Source organism: Chrysemys picta, chromosome 20 (assembly GCF_011386835.1).
Source record: "Chrysemys picta bellii isolate R12L10 chromosome 20, ASM1138683v2, whole genome shotgun sequence".
In the NCBI taxonomy this organism is placed as follows: domain Eukaryota; kingdom Metazoa; phylum Chordata; order Testudines; family Emydidae; genus Chrysemys; species Chrysemys picta.
Genome location: NC_088810.1, coordinates 4,533,030 through 4,549,613, shown reverse-complemented (window position 1 = coordinate 4,549,613; position 16,584 = coordinate 4,533,030). Strand labels below are relative to the sequence as shown.

The window sequence follows — 16,584 nt, the reverse complement described above, 5'->3', positions numbered from 1 at the left end:
ACGTAAGGGCAAGGAAATGAGTTAGGTTATCATTTGTCTTAACTTGTGAATTTTCCCTATGCTAAGAGGGAGTTTTATTCCTGTTTTATAACTGTGAAGCTGAGTCCAGAGAGGAGTCCTGCAGCCTAGAGATCGGGGGACATTGCTCCCTCTGGTGGCAGGGAACTTGAGGGTGCAGAATGAGGGGACTCCCTGAGGGGTCCCAGGCAGATCCAGGCTGCTGAAGGTTCAGAGGTGTGGTCCCCGGTGGCGACATGGCCAAGAGCCTAACCCCACAGGGAGAGTGCACCCCCAAGACGGGCTGTCACCCTGAAGGGGGTTCCTCCCAGGGACAGTACGAAGCCGAGAGAGCCCTGGCCTGGGAGTTCGGGATAGCTTGGGGTCCCTGCCTGGTTGGGTTGAATTGGTGTAGACAGTGAAGGAGCTGGAACCCACCGAAGCATCCCAGGGACGGGACTCAGGGAAACCCTGAGGTGGAGGAGAGGCTGAGGGGCCGGATGTCTCAAGGGGACGTCAGAGACTGGAGATGCGGTCGCTGCAGGCAGAGAGGGAAGGAGTGCAGGGCCCAAAGATGCAAATCTTGGGTCAGGAGAACCTCAAAGAGTTATGTGACGGGTTGGATCACAGAAACCACCTTGGGGCTGCTAACTGATGTGCCAAGACTACTTCTGCCCCTACTTTCCCTGTCAGCTTGGGACTCCAGCACCCTGTCTTCTTCAGCCAGACACACCCGTCTGCTCCAACACAGACCCAGGGTCTGAACCACATGCCCCAAAGCTGCAGACTTAACTGAAAGCAGCTTACAGAAGTGTTCCTGTCTTTAACACTCAGATGCCCAACTCCCAATGGGGTCCAAATCCCAAATAAATCCGTTTTACCCTGTATAAAGCTGATACAGGGTAAACTCATAAATTGTTCACCCTCTAAAACACTGATGGAGAGATATGCATAGCTGTTTGCCCCCCCCCCCAGTTATTAATAAATACTCAGGGTTAATTAATAAGTAAAAAGTGATTTTATTAAATACAGAAAGTAGGATTTAAGTGGTTCCAAGTAGTAACAGACAGAAAAAGTGAATTACCAAGCAAAATAAAATAGAACACGCAAGTCTATGTCTAATACAGTAAGAAAACTGAATACAGATAAAAACCTCACCCCTCAGAGGAATTCCATTAAGTTTCCTTTTACAGACTAGTTTCCTGCTAGTCTGGGTCCAGAAATCACTCACACCCCCTGTAGTTATTGTCTTTCATTCTTAGTACTGTCTTAGCTATCTCTTTAGCCAGCTGAAGACAAAATGGAGATGTCTCCCAGGGATGTGAATAGACTTTCTCTTGTGGGTGGAGACCCCCTCCTCTCTCCTATGCAAAGTCCAGCTCCAAGATGGAGTTTTGGAGTCATATGGGCAAGTCACATGTCCATGCATTACTCAGTTTTTACAGGCATCAGCCATTGTTTACATGCTACCCTGAACGTCCTCAGGTAGACTTCTTATGTGGATTGGAGCTTTCCAAGATTCATTGTCCTTTATGTGTTTCTTGATCGGGCACTTAATTTGCACGTTTCTTTCTCAAGTAGCTGACCAAATGCTTTACTAAGGCTACTTAGAAATCAAGCCAGTGCACAGCCAATATTCATACTTTCGAATACAACAATGACACATCCATACAAATAGGATGAATAGCTTCAGTAGATCATAACCTTTAGATAGATATGTTACATGGCATATGTAGCATAAAACGTATTCCAGTTATGTCATATATATACATTCATAAGCATATTTCCATGAAGCCTTATGGGGTGCACCATCACAGGTTAACGTAGCGGAGGGGAGACAGCCAGTAACGGGCTTACAGAGTGAGCTATGTCTATCCTTGGGGAGGAAGCAGCCACCCATCACCCCGGGAGCAGAGCTGGCATGGGGAGGTGGCAGACGGGTCCTTTCCGCGCCCAGCGGATATGTCTGCTTGTACTCCTGGGCTCAGGCCCCTCTGACCCCCATTGGGAGTGGATGGGGTAATCAATGGGGAGACATTCGGGTGGTGGGGAGATTCTGGGAGCGACGCTCTTGTCGGGGTGGGCAGAACCAGCAGGGCAGTATGGCTGCCTGCCAGGTTGTCTTGCCCAGAAGTCAAGTATCAGGGTGTAGCCGTGTTAGTCTGTATCTACAAAAACAACGAGGAGTCTGGTGGCACCTTAAAGACTAACAGATTTATTTGGGCATAAGCTTTCATGAGTAAAAACCTCACTTCTTCGGATGCATAGCAAGAAGTGAGGTTTTTACTCACGAAAGCTTATGCCCAAATAAATCTGTTAGTCTTTAAGGTGCCACCAGACTCCTTGTTGTTTTTGCCCAGAAGTGCGAGCGGCCCGGGGAGGGGGGAAGGATGGGTTTCATTAACCAAGAGAGCCCAAATCTCCAGATACAGGCCCCAAGAGAGGGATCAGTCCACAGGGCAGGTGGGGGGGGGGGCAGGGCAAAGCCTGGTGGGATAGTCATCACCTCATCCCCATTGAAGTAGTTGGAAGGCGGGTCCAGGGACAGTGGGACAAGGGCGCAGAGGTGATGCTGACATGTCCAAGGTGGTGGACCCGGATCAGGTAGTGCCTAATACATACCTAACCCTTGGGGGGGGGGGTCGGACCCCCAGTTAGCGTGCCTGTAGTGAGGATCCATGTGAAATGCAGGGACAAGGGCAGCCCAACAGACACTGGGGTGCAGGATCAGTTACCTGTGAAATTTCTGAAGAGGGATGGTTTGGAGAACTGGCCCGATGGTGCCCTGGCCCTTGCCTGTGGCTAGAGCCAGTAAGGGTCGCTCAGCCCGGCCCCAGGGATCTACAGCAGGGGACGTGGAACATCCAGTGAGTTACCGGGGACAGGGCTTGACAGGACTGAGACTGAGGCTTTGTCCTGAGGTGGGGAAATTGAGCCACAGCCAATGGGTGCTCAGGGCCCCAACCCAGCAGCTGAATTCCAGCCCAAGGAGCAGAAGGATCTCTCCTGGGAGAAGCTGAGGGTCCTTGTGGGCCACAGTGCTGCAAGACCCTGGGGGAGGACTGCAGGGAAATATCCCTGGGAGAGAAGGGATCCAGGACCAGGGAAGGGCTCCCCGAGGGTAAACTGAACCTTGTGGGATCAAGCAGAAGCTGGTGGTCCCCCAGGAGTGTCATGGCCAGCTGTTGTACCTGACCCCCGATGTCCCTCTCTCTAAACATCAGGGGATCCAGGGCACCAGGCAAAGGCTGCTGCAGAACTTCTCCTGTCCCAGGAATTCACAGGGATCCCCTGTTTTGAGTTGTATGTCAGGAGAGGGAGGGGACTGCTGGACATTATGTGGGACAAATGGAGGGGGAGAGAGAAGAGGAATGGGGAAGCAGGACTGGAGTACGTAATATCGTTCCGAAGAAGGATCACAGATTTCACTGCTTTTGCCAGGGAGAGTTGAGCCAGGGCCCAAGGGAAGCAGAAGGTCTGGCACAATTGCGTGCCGGCTCCTATGGCAATGTGGAGCAGGAGTAGGGTTGTCAGGTGTGCAGTTTTCAGTATCCCCTCCCAAACCCCAACCCTCTGCCTCAGCCCAGAGCCCCATCCCATACTCCAAACCCTTTGGCTCCACCCCCAAACCAGAGCCCCCTCCTGCATGCAAAATCCTTCATCTCTGTTCCCACCCCAAAGCCTGCACCCCCAGCCGGAGCCCTCACCCCCTCCCGCACCCCAACCCCCTGAGCCAGTCCGGTGAAAATGAGTGAGTGACAGAGGAAGGTGGGGATGGAGTAAGAGGGGGTGGGGCCTGAGAGAAGGGGCAGGGTAGGACAAGGATGTTTGGTTTTGTGTGAGTAGAAAGTTGGCAATCCTAACCAGGAAAGGGGTCTCAGCTCAGTGCTGAGGGAGCCTGGGATGGGACCTGTGAATGTGCTGGAGCTGCCCAGTAGGGCTCACAGCCATCAGAGGGGGACCATGTCCACATGACAGAATTGTACTGTGACAGGGAGACATTCAGGAACCCAACAGAAATTCCGGGCCCCAGGGTACCTAGGGGGTGCGGGGCCTGGGATGGAAGTGACAAATCTGTTACTTTCGGGACCACCCACACTGGCCCTCGGGGCCCCCCAAAATGCAGGGCCCAGAGCGGTCTTGCATGCCTAGGTGTCCTACGGCCCACCTGGGCAGTTTAAAAGGGCCAAGGTCTCCTTTTTCAATCACCTGGGCCACTGGCCAATTGCCCCCTTCCCTCACCCCCACCTGCATCGGCAGTCCTGGAGACATCCATACGGCCACATGTGTGGGCAGTGGGAGGAGAAGGGGGAAGATTCCTGGTGGGTCTCTTCTCAGAGACCCGGAGCCGGCTCCTCACTGGAATCAATCCCCTGATCTGACCAGCTAATCCCTGCCCAGCAGGCAGAGATCAGAGGGGCTGTGTCCTTACCACAAGCTCTTCTCCAGTTGGCCTGTGCTGGACCGAGATGTCCACAGTGGAAGGAAGGATGGAAAATAACCCTCCCATTAGCTGTTCCCCATTCACAGTCATGAGGAAAACAGCCCAGGCACTGGAGAGGGAGCTCAGAGACATGCTGGTGTTAGGGGTGACCCAGCCTCCCACCTGAGCATCTCCCATGGGGTTGGTCCCCAAGAAAGATGGGTCAATCCAATTCTGTGTGGACTGTCGGAAGCTCAAGGCCATCGGCTTGTCCCATGCCTAGGCCTGATGAGACCCTAGACAAGCAGGGATGCGTCCAGTACCTCACTACTATGGATCTCATCAAAGGCTACTAGCACCTTTGGCCCCAGATGCCATGTTGAAATCTGCCTTCATCACCCCTATGGGGCTCGGTGAATTCCTGGTCCTGCTTTTCAGCCTCAAGGGGGCATCGGCCACATCCCAGCACCGGGTGGGTCAGTTATTGTGGGGGGTGGATGACTTTGCCCTGGTAGGCATTGATGGTATCTGTATCGTTAGCTAGTCCTGGGACAGGAGGAACCTGTGTCCCAGGTGAAGAGGGGGCTGGGATGTCTCTGGGAGGCAGGACTGACTATCAAAACTGGAAAGAGTAAGGTGGGGATAGCAGAGGTGTTGTACCTGGGCCAAAAGGTGGGAAGTGGCTGCCTAAAGCCTGAGCCATCCACGGTGGAGGTGATCAGAGACTGGCCCATTCCTCAAACCAAGACACAGGCTCAGGCCATTATGGGGATATCAGGGCACTGCCGGAGGTTTGTGTCCCACTTTAGCTCCCTAGCAGCTCCCATCATGGAGCTGTGTAAAAAGGGCAATCCGAGAGAGAGAGAGAGAAAAAGAAAGAGATGTATTTATCTACATAAAAACATTGAACACAATTGATTCAGCGTTTCTCAAAGACTGAACACTTGCTTTCATGCTATGATCTTGCCCTGCCAAAGACCAAGGGCTTCATCCCCAGGTGGGGTGCCTGTAACCTGAGCTCCGAAGCCCAGGGCTGAAGTTCTCGGGCTTTGGCACCGGGCCCCAGGAAGTCTAACCCAGCCCTGGTGACCCCATTAAAATGGGGTCGTGATCTACTTTGGAATCCTGATACACAGTTGGAGAACCACTGCTCTAGAGGCCATCGTACAGCACTCGTCATCGGGGTATCTGGACAACTTGCGGTCCTCAGAGAGCAAACAAAGTCATCCAGGGCTGGCCTTAGCCATGGGCAAACGGGGCGGTGATGGGTTCGGTCACAGAGACCCCCTTGGGACTGTCACCTGATGTGCTGACACTACTTCAGAGCCCATTTTCCCTTCCAGCTTGGGACTGCAGAAACCTGCCTTGTTGAGCCAGATATGCTAGCCTACTGCAATACAGACCCAGGCTCTGAATCACATCCCCAAAGCTGCAGACTTAACTGAAAACGGCTTAGCAAGTACTTCTGTCTCCAGCATGCAGACACCCAGCTCCCAGTGGGATGCAACCCCCAAATATATCTGTTTTTCTCTGTATAAGGCATATACAGGGTAAACTCATAAATTGTCCGCCCTCTATAACACTGATAGACAGATATGCACAGCTGTTTGCTCCCCCAGGTATTAATCACTTACTCTGGGTTAATTAATAAACAAAAGTGATTTCATTAAGTATAAAAAGTAGGATTTAAGTGGTTTCAAGTAATAACAGACAGAGCAAAGTAAGTTACCAAGCAAAATAAAACAAAATACGCACGTCTAAGCCTAATATATCAGGAAACTGAATACAGATAAATCTCACCCGCAGATATGTTCCAATAAGCTTCTTTCACAAACTAGACTCCTTCCTACTCTGGGCCCAATCCTTTCCCCTGGTAAAATCCTTGTTAGTTCCAGCTCAGGTGGTAATTAGGGGATTTCTTCATGACTGTTGTGGAAGCAGAGAAAGAACTGACAGGAAGGGGATGCAATACAGGACAGTTCGTTAGCAAGAGTCAGGCTAACTGTAACCCTGATAACGCGAGATTTGTAGAAGCGAGGATTGTGTGAGGCGGGTGAGAAAGAACTGTGTAAGAAGTCATTATGACCTGGTATAGATAAGGTGTAGAAGACCTTGTGTAGATAAGGTATAGAAAATATTGTATGTTGGCAAGAGTCAAAACAAGTGAGGAAATGAGATATCAAGATGGCCTATGTATAAACAAAATGCAACTGTTGCTCATTATTGTCTGTAACAAAAGGTATCAATGCTTGCTGTAATTGTTTACCTGTTGAGAGACCTGCTTAGCTCTCTCCCTCTGCGCAATTGTGAGAGTTAATAAAGCATCTGACTTGCTGTACCCAAACAAATAGTGAGAATTCTGTTTTTCTCCGACACTGGCAGCCCCTTTTGTTCTGTTCCACCCCCTTTTATATCTTTGGCACAAGGCAGGAATCCTTTGTCTCTCTCTGAGTTTCCACCCTTCCTTCTAAATGGAAAAGCACCAGGTTAAAGATGGATTCCAGTTCAGGTGACATGATCACATGTCCTGCGAGCCCCCCTCCATTACTCCAGGACTGGCCCACAGCTATGCAATGGAGACTTTCAGGAAAACAGAGCCATCTAGAGTCAATTGCCCTAGTCAATGGGAGCCATCAAGATTCTAAACCACCATTAATGGCCCACACTTTGCATAATTACAATCAGGCTTCAGAGTTATGCTACATCTTCCTAATTTCAGGTACAAGAATGATACATTCATACAAATTGGAGGAAGACAGATTATAAGGTTTGTAATGATAAATTTATAATGTAGATTATAAAATTTGTAATGATACTTTACAAGAGAGATTTTGCATAAAGCATATTCCAGTTATACTATATTCACATTTATAAACATATTTTTAAAAAGCATGATGGAGTACAACGTCACAGGGGCACCTCTGGAGCAGGGGTGCCCCCCCCCCACAGGCATCTGAAGCCCCGTGGCTCCTGCCCCCTGCCTTGGAGCTGCCCCTGGCCAGCTGTTCCTGGGAGTTTCCTGTCTGCTTTAAGGAGCAGGGGGGAGGGGCTCTGATGTCAGGCTGTCCCCTGTCCTCCCAATGTACCCCATCTCCGAAGAGCAGGTGGGGTGGGGGGACAGGGTTCACCGAGAGTGGGGCGGAGCTGCTGACGGCTGCTGCTGTGTCTGAAGGAGCTTTCCTCAGACTGCTAAGAGCTGCTCTCTTAAAGGGGCAGCATGCGGTCTCCACACACTCCCCAACTCACACACACTGTCTCTTTCACACTCACCCCGCCCAACATATACTTAGGGTACGTCTTCACTTACTGGAGGGTCCGGCGGCAGGCAATCGATGTTCTGGGATCTATTTATCGCGTCTGGTTAAGACGCGATAAATCGATCCCGGATCGATCCCGGAAATGCTCGCAGTCGGCGCCGGTACTCCAGCTCGCCGAGAGGAGTACGCGGCATCGACGGGGGAGCCTTCCTGCCGCGTCTGGACCCGCGGTAAGTTCGGACTAAGGTACTTCGAATTCAGCTACGTTAACGTTGCTGAATTTGTGTACCTTAGTCCGAAGTGGGGGCTTAGTGGGGACCAGGCTTTATATTGCTGTAGTTACTTGTTGTTACTTCCTACAATGCACATATATGCTCTGTAATTTTATTCTTTCAAAGTGGTGTTATATGAGTTTTTGACTGGTCTCTACATTTCATAATTTTATTTCTCTCTTAGCAGAGGCGTAGCCGTGTTAGTCTGAATCTGTAAAAAGCAACAGAGGGTCCTGTGGCACCTTGAACACTAACCGAAGTATTGGGAGCATAAGCTTTCGTGGGCAAGTCTTGCATCTGAAGAAGTGAGGTTCTTACCCACGAAAGCTTATGCTCCCAATACTTCTGTTAGTCTCAAAGGTGCCACAGGACCCTCTGTTGCTATTTCTCTCTTGTGCTTACATTGAATTCTTTGAGTAGTGAGTTCTATGCTGCCTAATCTGTCCTGGCTGGAGTAATTATCATTATTACTGTTAGTATCATATTGTGCTTTGTCATTCATTATGTAAAGTGGTACAATCAAATAATAGTATCCTCCTAGAATGTAACTGTAGCTTGTACTCACTTTAGTGATGCCAGTTTCAAAAACCATTAGCTAAACACAGAACTATAGACACTGCGCAAATGAAGGTCACTTATTTTCCAATTGTATTTTTAGTTATATCTGTAAATTAACTTAAAATTTGCATGAAAATAACTGCAGTTCCAACTATGATACCTATAGCAATGATGGAGTCAAATGTTAGTGAGTCACATACATGATTGTGGTCAGTAAACATAAATGCAACCATAATTCGAAAAATGAATTCCCTCTCTTAATAAAAGAGGGAAAAAACACAATCACATATGTTAAAATTATGTTTTAAGAGAAAAACCATTGACTAAAATAGAGGAGATAATGACATGAACACAGTGCATCTGTGTAAGCAGATATTATTTATTTTTATTTCTCTCTACTAAAGATAGTGTATGAATTATCGTGTATTTCTGATACCTGAGTTAAATCCCCAGAATTGATACCTCAAGGCTTGGGATTGGGTATATCTTGCTGTATTATCTCCTCTAAATATAGATATAAATTTTAAACATGTCTTTAATTGTCATTTCTATGTGTTTTTTCTTTCTTTATATAACAATTAGATACAGAGCTCCTGTCAACTAATCGCTAAGTTCTTATCTGCAAATCCCAAAGAGTTTTCAGGTGCCTAAGTAGTCCCTGGAATAATGGCTAAAGTTTCCTCCCCCCGCCCCAAATCTGAACTGGTGCCCCCGCCCCGGGTGAGCCAGGAGTGGCCAGGGGGCTGCAGGAGGCCGTGGGCTCTGGCGAGATGCAGCCCACGTGTGACAGCGCGAAGCCTTGAGCCACATGCCGAGCATCAGGCACCACAAGCCACAGCTGCAGTGCAGGAAGGTGGCAATACCTCATGTGCCAGGCCCCCCTGATTTCTGCGCTGCTCCTGGCGGTGGCGTTGCCTTCAGAGCTGGGTGCTCGACCTGCACCCGCCAGTATCAGGCCGCCCTGCCAGGGCTTAATTTGAGCCACAGCTGAGCTCTGGCATCTCTTTCAATACAAATTAAACACTGTGGGAGGCAACGGGGCCCATTGGCCTCACCCAGGGTGGCAGTCCCCCCAGCTGAGGTCTCATTCTCTGTTTCCTCAGTCCCTTGAGTTTCTAATTCCTTGTCAGCTCTTTTGTGGCTGAAGAACAGCCTGATCTACACGCTGGACTTGGGCAGGGTGGATTCCCTGGCTCCCAGGCTGTCCTTCCTTCTGCTTCCATGAGAGCAGCAGAGTGTCCTGAGAGAGAGAGAGATTCTGGGGTATGTAAGTGGCTGGCAGTCGGGATAGATAGACAGATAGATGATGTGTGGGTGGGTGAGATTGTAGGTGAGTAGGTAGATGGGTGTGTGAGTAGGTAGCTAGGCTGGGTGGTAGGTGGGTAGATAGGTACATAGGTGGGTGGTTAGGTAATTAGTTGGGTAAGTGGTTAGATAGATAGGAGGTATGTAGGTTGGTAGATCAGTAGGTGGGTAGGTTAGTGGGTGGTTGGGTCAGTGGGTTGGTAGCTTTGCGGGGTAGTAGGTAGATGGGTGGGTCAATGGGTACATCGGTAGGTAGGTGGGTGGGATGGTGGGTGGGTGAGTGAGTGAGTAGGATGGTAAGTTTGTAGGTAGGTGGGTAGATCCTTGGGTAGGTCAGTAGGTGAGTCAGGCACCATGGATTCCAGAGCTCCCCACCAGTCCTTCCTTCTTCTTCCACGACAGCAGCAGGGTCTCCTGGGTGAGAGAGATTCTGGAGTATTTATGTGGCTGGCAGTCTGGATAGATAGATAGATTAGATTAGATTAGATTAGATTAGATTAGATAAGTGGGCGTATGGGGATGAACAGATGCATAGACGGGTATGTAGGTACATAGTTGGGGGGGTGGATAGACGGTAGGTAGGTGGGTAGGTATATGGGTAGGTGGGTAGGCTGGTGGGTGGGTTGGTAGCTGAGTTACCATCTTTAATAGAGCAGGGTGAAGTAATAGGCCAGGAAGAATCCAGTCGCCATGAAGATGAGTTTGCAGCTAATTTCGATAAATGCCCGAGTGAGGCCACCTGATGGAGGTAAAAGAAGTCGAGAGTCTGGGATAGATCCCTGCAACCCCTGCCCCGAGCCAGCCAGCCCCCCACCCTCATCCCCAATCCCCTTCCAGCTCAGGGTGCTGTTAGCCTCATTCCCCTGGACCCAGGAGCTGACCTGCAGAGTCCCCCCCATGAACCCTTCACAGCCAGGGATTCCCCATCCACCTGCCACTGGAGCCAGGGCAGGGGGTGTGAGCACAGGGAGCAGCTGCAACTGACACTGGGCCCCTGGCGCTGGCAGGACGAGTTCAGTCCAGTCCCCGTCCGGGGGCTGTCTGGGGAGCGCAGGAGACACAGCAACAAATTCATCGTCTGAGAGAGAAACCCTGGGGCAGGGAGTCGTCTGGGTCAACCCCACTCACACCCAGTGGCCGGGAGTCCCATGGGTTTACCCCACTCACACCCAGTGGCACGGAGTTCCGTGAATTAACCTCACTCACCCTCGGTGAGCAGCTGGAACATCCCCTGGGCAGAGCTCTCTGGGCACAGCACCCGTAGAACCCCCGTCTCAGTCGTCACGTTGGGCAGCTCCAGTCACAGCTGATTGTCCCACCCAGCCCGACCCTCCCTAAACCTAGTCCCAGCCCCAGCGCTGCCATGGGGGAACAGCATGGGCGGGGCCACGTAGGGCTGTTTGGGGCAGCTCAGCCTCCCCTGGCCTGTGATATCCACCACCCATGAGCCTAGCCCAGCTGAACCTGGTGACTGGCCCTGAGCGCGGGCAGAGCGTGACTAGGAGGCGCTCGCTGATTCCCGGGTCTCCCAACATGGCCTCTCACCGGGGCATCCGTTGCTCGTCACGTTCCCAGTGATGGTGGGGGCCCCGGTCGGGTCTGTAACACAAACCAGACAGGGAGGATCAAGGGGGCTGGACAGCACCGGAGGGGGGGGTCGCTAGTGATCACTGAGCCTAGACATGGACCCTCGCTGTGAGCTCAGATGGGGGACGGGAAAGTCCCTGAAGTGACACAAGACCCACAGGCGGGGAAGGGAAGAGACAGACCCGACTGAGCCCGACCCAAGAGGCGCCCGACAGAACCCAGGGGCTGGGTTAGAGCCACACCAGGGAACCAGAACCGTGGGAAATGGAAACCCAAGGGACCAAAACTGGTTGGTCAAAATTGGGCCTAATTGGCAGAGTCACTAACGAGGGGCCGGGCTGCTCTGGCCTGGGTACTTGAGCGAGTGTCACCAGTGCTACTGTCTGCCGGGCACCTGGGCATTCAGCGTCCTGCTCCCCAAACGTGTCCTCCCCAGGGCGGGATAGAGCCGGGGTCTAAATAACCCCACTCCCACCCCCACCCCAGACCCAGCCATCACCAGGGACATCAGACACCCCCGTCATGGGTCCTTTGCCTTCCTCCCTCCGTTCATTTCTTCCCAGCCCTCTCCCTTTATCCTCTGGCATAGCTGGCCAGGCCTGGATATTTTGCAGCCCTGCTGCACCCAGGGGGCGGCTAAAAGTAACACGCGGAACAGCTGGACGCTGATACTGGCTGGCCAGGCCTGGCAGGGTCCATCTACGCTGCCCTCAATGCCCTACAGTGCCGAGCCTCAGCGTCTGGGTCCGTTGGGTCGGGCTCATGGGGCTCGGACTGCGGGTCTCTGATTGCAGCGCGGACGTTTCCTCCGAGGTCTGTGTAGACGTTGGGGGTCGGGCTGGGGCCTGGGCTCAGACACGGGCGGGTGACTGGGGGGTGGGTTCCTTTAAATCTCCCTCCGGCTGAAGGGAACAAGGGCCGTCCTTACACTGATGCCTAGTTTGATCCTTCACATCGCAAAGGCGGCCGCTGATTTCCCCTCTGGCCTGGATCTGCAGCGCAAGGGTCTGTGATGTTAATAGTTTAATATAATATATCATTGAAAGGTGACAGGCCAGAAAGAGTTAATTAACTCACAGCCTGACCTGACCCAGAGCCGAACTTTAGAGACTGGTTAGGAAGATCTGTAAATGAATAGAGCTTGAAATGCAGACTGCAGAGTTAGAGAGATAAGGGGAGCTATTTGCTCAGGTCTTGTGATATAAGCAAACAAGTCTTGTCTATTGCTAGAGCTTTGATTCAAAGATCAAAAAAGGAATATTAACATTTAGGAAGTTACTTAAGTGAAATAGTATTACTGTCTCTATGTCTCTTTGAAGGTTGTGGGAACCTGTATCCGAACTGTTTAATGGATAAATTATCCTGTGCTAGTTGCCATAATGTTTTCTAAGGCCAAAAGGCTGCAGGAAATGTATAAAAACCCTGGGACACGGTCCTGCTTCATCTCAGATCTGCTTTGGGTTTCAAGAGGGGGAAACCTTAAGCGAGAAGGATCACTGGAGTCACCGTGAATATGGACATTGGACTATAACCTCGGGACTATTTCTAAAAGGACTTTTGGCAACTACAAGCTCATCTCTGCTATGTACCTGAACATAAAGAATTAAATTCAAGTCTGTATGGATATTGATCTTTTAACCAACATGCTCTCTCTTTTCTTTTTTAATAAATTTTAGTTTAGTTAATAAGAGTTGGCTATAAGCGTGTATTTTGGGTAAGATGTAAGTTGTAATTTGACGTGGGTGTGTGGTTGATCCTTTGGGATTGGAAGAAACTTTTCTTTTATATAATGAGATAAGGTTATCAGTAATCATCATCATACCTGACATGTGTGTCTGGGTGGAGGTCCAAGGCTGGGCACTTTAAGGGAACTGCGTTGTTTGGACTTCTGAGTAACCAGTGAGGTACTATAGAAGCTGTTTTGTGCTGTCTTGGGTAAATCTAAGCATTGGAATATCCACCAGCGTTTGGGGTTTGTCTGCCCCGTTCTGTTTGCAGTTCACTCTAATAGAGTGACCACAGGCAGCATCGTCACAGGGTCACAGAACATTTAATGGGGGTTTCCCTGGGGCGGGGGGGGGGGCAAGGTCTCCCGGAACAGAGCCCGGAGCACGTTTAGTGCTGGACAGTGACTGGGTCCCATTAACACTCTGCCCCATACAGAGCATCCACCGATCCCAGCAGAAAGGGGAGAGTGTGGAGGAGACACAGTGGGACAGCCTGGGAGGTGTCAGGGGAACTGGGGTGGCTGGTGTGAGGGGAAATCCCAACAAGGGGGGATTGGAATGGGGGGTGTGGATCACAGGACAGGAGGATCCTAGGGGCAGGTCAGGTCGGGGGTAGAGAGGTGAGCCAAAAGAAAGGGGGGCAGGAAGGGGTGAAGATCCCTATGGAGAAGGGGCAGTATGGTGTGGAGGGAAGGGGCCTGGAGTAAAATTGGCTGAGGGTGCATGGTGCAGGGTGGGTATCCCAGCACAGGGCTGAGTTGTGGGAGGGGCTGGACGGCAGGGCTGGGGTGCCCACGGGTGGGGATCCCAGCAGAGGGAGCTGGGGGCTGGCGTCAAGGGGCTGGTGGTAACTCACAGATGACATGGAGCCGGATGGTTCTGCTGGTGGAAGGTCCCCGTGGTGGGCTGTAGGTGACGGTGCAGATGAGCTCTTTGCCGTGGTCCCCCGGGGTGGGAGTGAAGCTGAGCGTGGACCTGTGGGCCCAGGTGCCGTTCGCCAGCTGGGCTGAGATGTTCCGGGCTGTGTCGCTGAACGGCCCCGTCCAGGTGACTTGGGGAGGGGACCCGGAGCAGCGCCCAGGGGCTGTGCAGGTCATAGTCACCGGCTCCCTGGTCAGCAACGTCCCTGGCAGCCCCTGCGCCGGCGAGATCTGGATCTCTGGCTCCTCCGTCAACTCTGAGACATGGGGAGAGGGGAGAGAATCACTCGGGGACATGGAGCTTTTCCCCTTTAGGAGCGCTGGCTCTGATCAGGCCTGAGGACGGGGACTGGCTGGCTCAGGGGGACTGATGAGCGGTGTCATAAATATAGAGGGAAGAGTAACAACTTTCTGTATGTAATATCATAAAATCCCTCTTTAGCAGCTGTATTAAATCACCCTACCTGTAAGAGATTAATGAGCTCAAATAACCTAGTTGGCACCTTACCAGAAGGACCAATGAGGAAAGAAGATACTTTCAAATCTGCGGGGGTGGGGGAGGATTTGTTTGTTGCTCTCTCTTTGTTGTTCCCTCTCTGGAGGAAGGGAGAGACCAAGCAGGTACAACATCTCCTGAAAATATACCTGGAATAATAGATCTAAACCCACAGAAATTGTCAGTAGGCAGGGAACGGCGTTAGGTTCTCTTTTGTTTTAGCTTGTGAATTTTTCCTATGCTACAGATGTAGTTTGATTCCTGTTTTTGTAACTGTGAAGCTGAGCCCGGGGGGAATCCTCTGTGTTTGAAATCTTCTATTTACCCTGTGAAGTTACCTTCCAAACTGATTTTGCAGCTGTGATTCTTTATATTTTATATAAAGTTCTTCTTTTAAGAACTTGATGATTTTCAGTGTCCTGAAGACAAAGAATCCGGTCTGTGCTCACATTGCTAACCAATCGGTTGGTATATTATTCTCAAGGCTCCACAGGAAAGGGGGTGAAGGAGCTTGGGGGGATATTTGGGGGATAGGGATTCCAAGTGACCCTTCCCTGAATTGTTCTATAACTCACTTGATGGTGACAGCAATACTGTCCAAGGACAAGGGAAGGAATTTGTGCCTTGGGGAAATTTTTAACCTAAGCTGGTAGAATATAAGCTTAAGGGGTATTTCATGCGGGTCCCCACATCTGTACCCCAGAGTTCAGAGTGGGGGGAACCCTCACAAGCGGTGACTGCGGCTGCTCTTACCTGGCACGGAGATCGTGAGCACAGGGGCAGTGCCATCGGAATTGGAGCGGTAAGTGTGTTCAAACATGCCTTTCTCGATGTAAAGGAAATATCTCCCCGCATCTGTCTGTCGAGCATCACTGATTTGCAGGGAGCAGTCGCCGTGTGCTAGATCCCCCGTCAGCCAGAACCGGCCCTGGGTCTCCTGCGACACCCCCCCGCTGGGGACATTGCTGGCCACGGGAGGATCCTGGCCCACAGTAGCAGGCTCCTTGTACCAGTGTCCGGATAGCTGGGCCGAGGGATTGTCGGTGTCATACGAGGCTGGGTACGTGAAGGTGCAGGGGACGAGAACGCAGAGACCCTCCTGCACGGACACTGACTGCGGCACTGCCAGGGTAAATCCAGGTGGCTGGGACAGGGACCCTGCAGGGGACGGGGAGAGATGGAAGTGGGACCCATAGAGAGCAGAGACCAACCCTGAGCTGCACCCCACAGCTCTGTCGATTCCCCTCACTCCCAACCTGAAGCCTCCTGCGAGCCCAGCCCTGAGCTCACCCCCCCCCAAGGTCTATCAGTGCCCCTCACTCTCGACTGACAGCCCCATGTGATCCCAGCCCTGGGCCCTTGACCAATTCTCACTCCATTTAGTTTCCATCCCTCCCTCCATCGAGCCCCCTGCCCGCTCCCTGTCACTCAGCACCCCCTAGCACCACACTGGGGCACTGGGCTCCCCTCCCCCTCTGGCCAGTCTCCCTTTCAAGTTCTGGGACAGACCTGACCCCACTTAGCGCAGGTTCTGCCCTTCCCCCTGCACTGGGGCTGCAGGTGCTGCTTACTTACCCCTCCAGAGCAGGGCGAGGATCAGGACCCTCAGCGTGGCAGGACCCCCTGCTCTCCAGAGCGGGCCCTGAGGCGGGAGCTCCCTTTCCCCGGCGTCCTGCTGTGGCAGAAGGGCTCTGCCCATGGCTGGGGCGTCTGGCTGGGACAGACCTAGAGACAGATTGTGGGTGAGAAGTGTGAGAGTAGAAGCTTTTTGGGGGTGCAGATGTGTCTGGGGGACCGTCAGTACTGCTGGGCTCTGAATGGGGCTGATCTGGGGCTGCTGGCAGTGCAGTGACCTCCCCCTCACACAGAAAACCCCAAATCACCAGACAGTTCTGAGAGTTCGTGGGCTAAAAAAATCCTTAAATTGGTGAAAAAACCTGAGATTTTCTCTAAGAAACATGAGATCGGCCAGAAAATCCTGATCTGGTGACAGAAGATAGTGGGAAGGCAGCACTGCTCCATGTCTGCTTTGCTTCAGTCTT

At 51.7% G+C, this 16,584-nt stretch overlaps 1 protein-coding gene across 1 annotated transcript in view; it reads right to left on the bottom strand.

Moving 5' to 3' along the window:
• The window catches only part of LOC101942530 (uncharacterized), an 81,970-nt gene that overhangs the window by 54,214 nt on the left and 11,172 nt on the right, over positions 1–16,584 (bottom strand). The window contains exons 3-7 of the mRNA XM_065574643.1: positions 16,118–16,267; positions 15,296–15,700; positions 13,983–14,303; positions 11,358–11,411; positions 10,459–10,551 (exon numbers count right to left, since the gene is read on the bottom strand). Of these exons, the coding sequence (XP_065430715.1) occupies positions 10,459–10,551; positions 11,358–11,411; positions 13,983–14,303; positions 15,296–15,700; positions 16,118–16,241 (997 nt within the window). The 5' untranslated portion in view covers positions 16,242–16,267. The remainder of the gene's footprint in view (positions 1–10,458; positions 10,552–11,357; positions 11,412–13,982; positions 14,304–15,295; positions 15,701–16,117; positions 16,268–16,584) is intronic.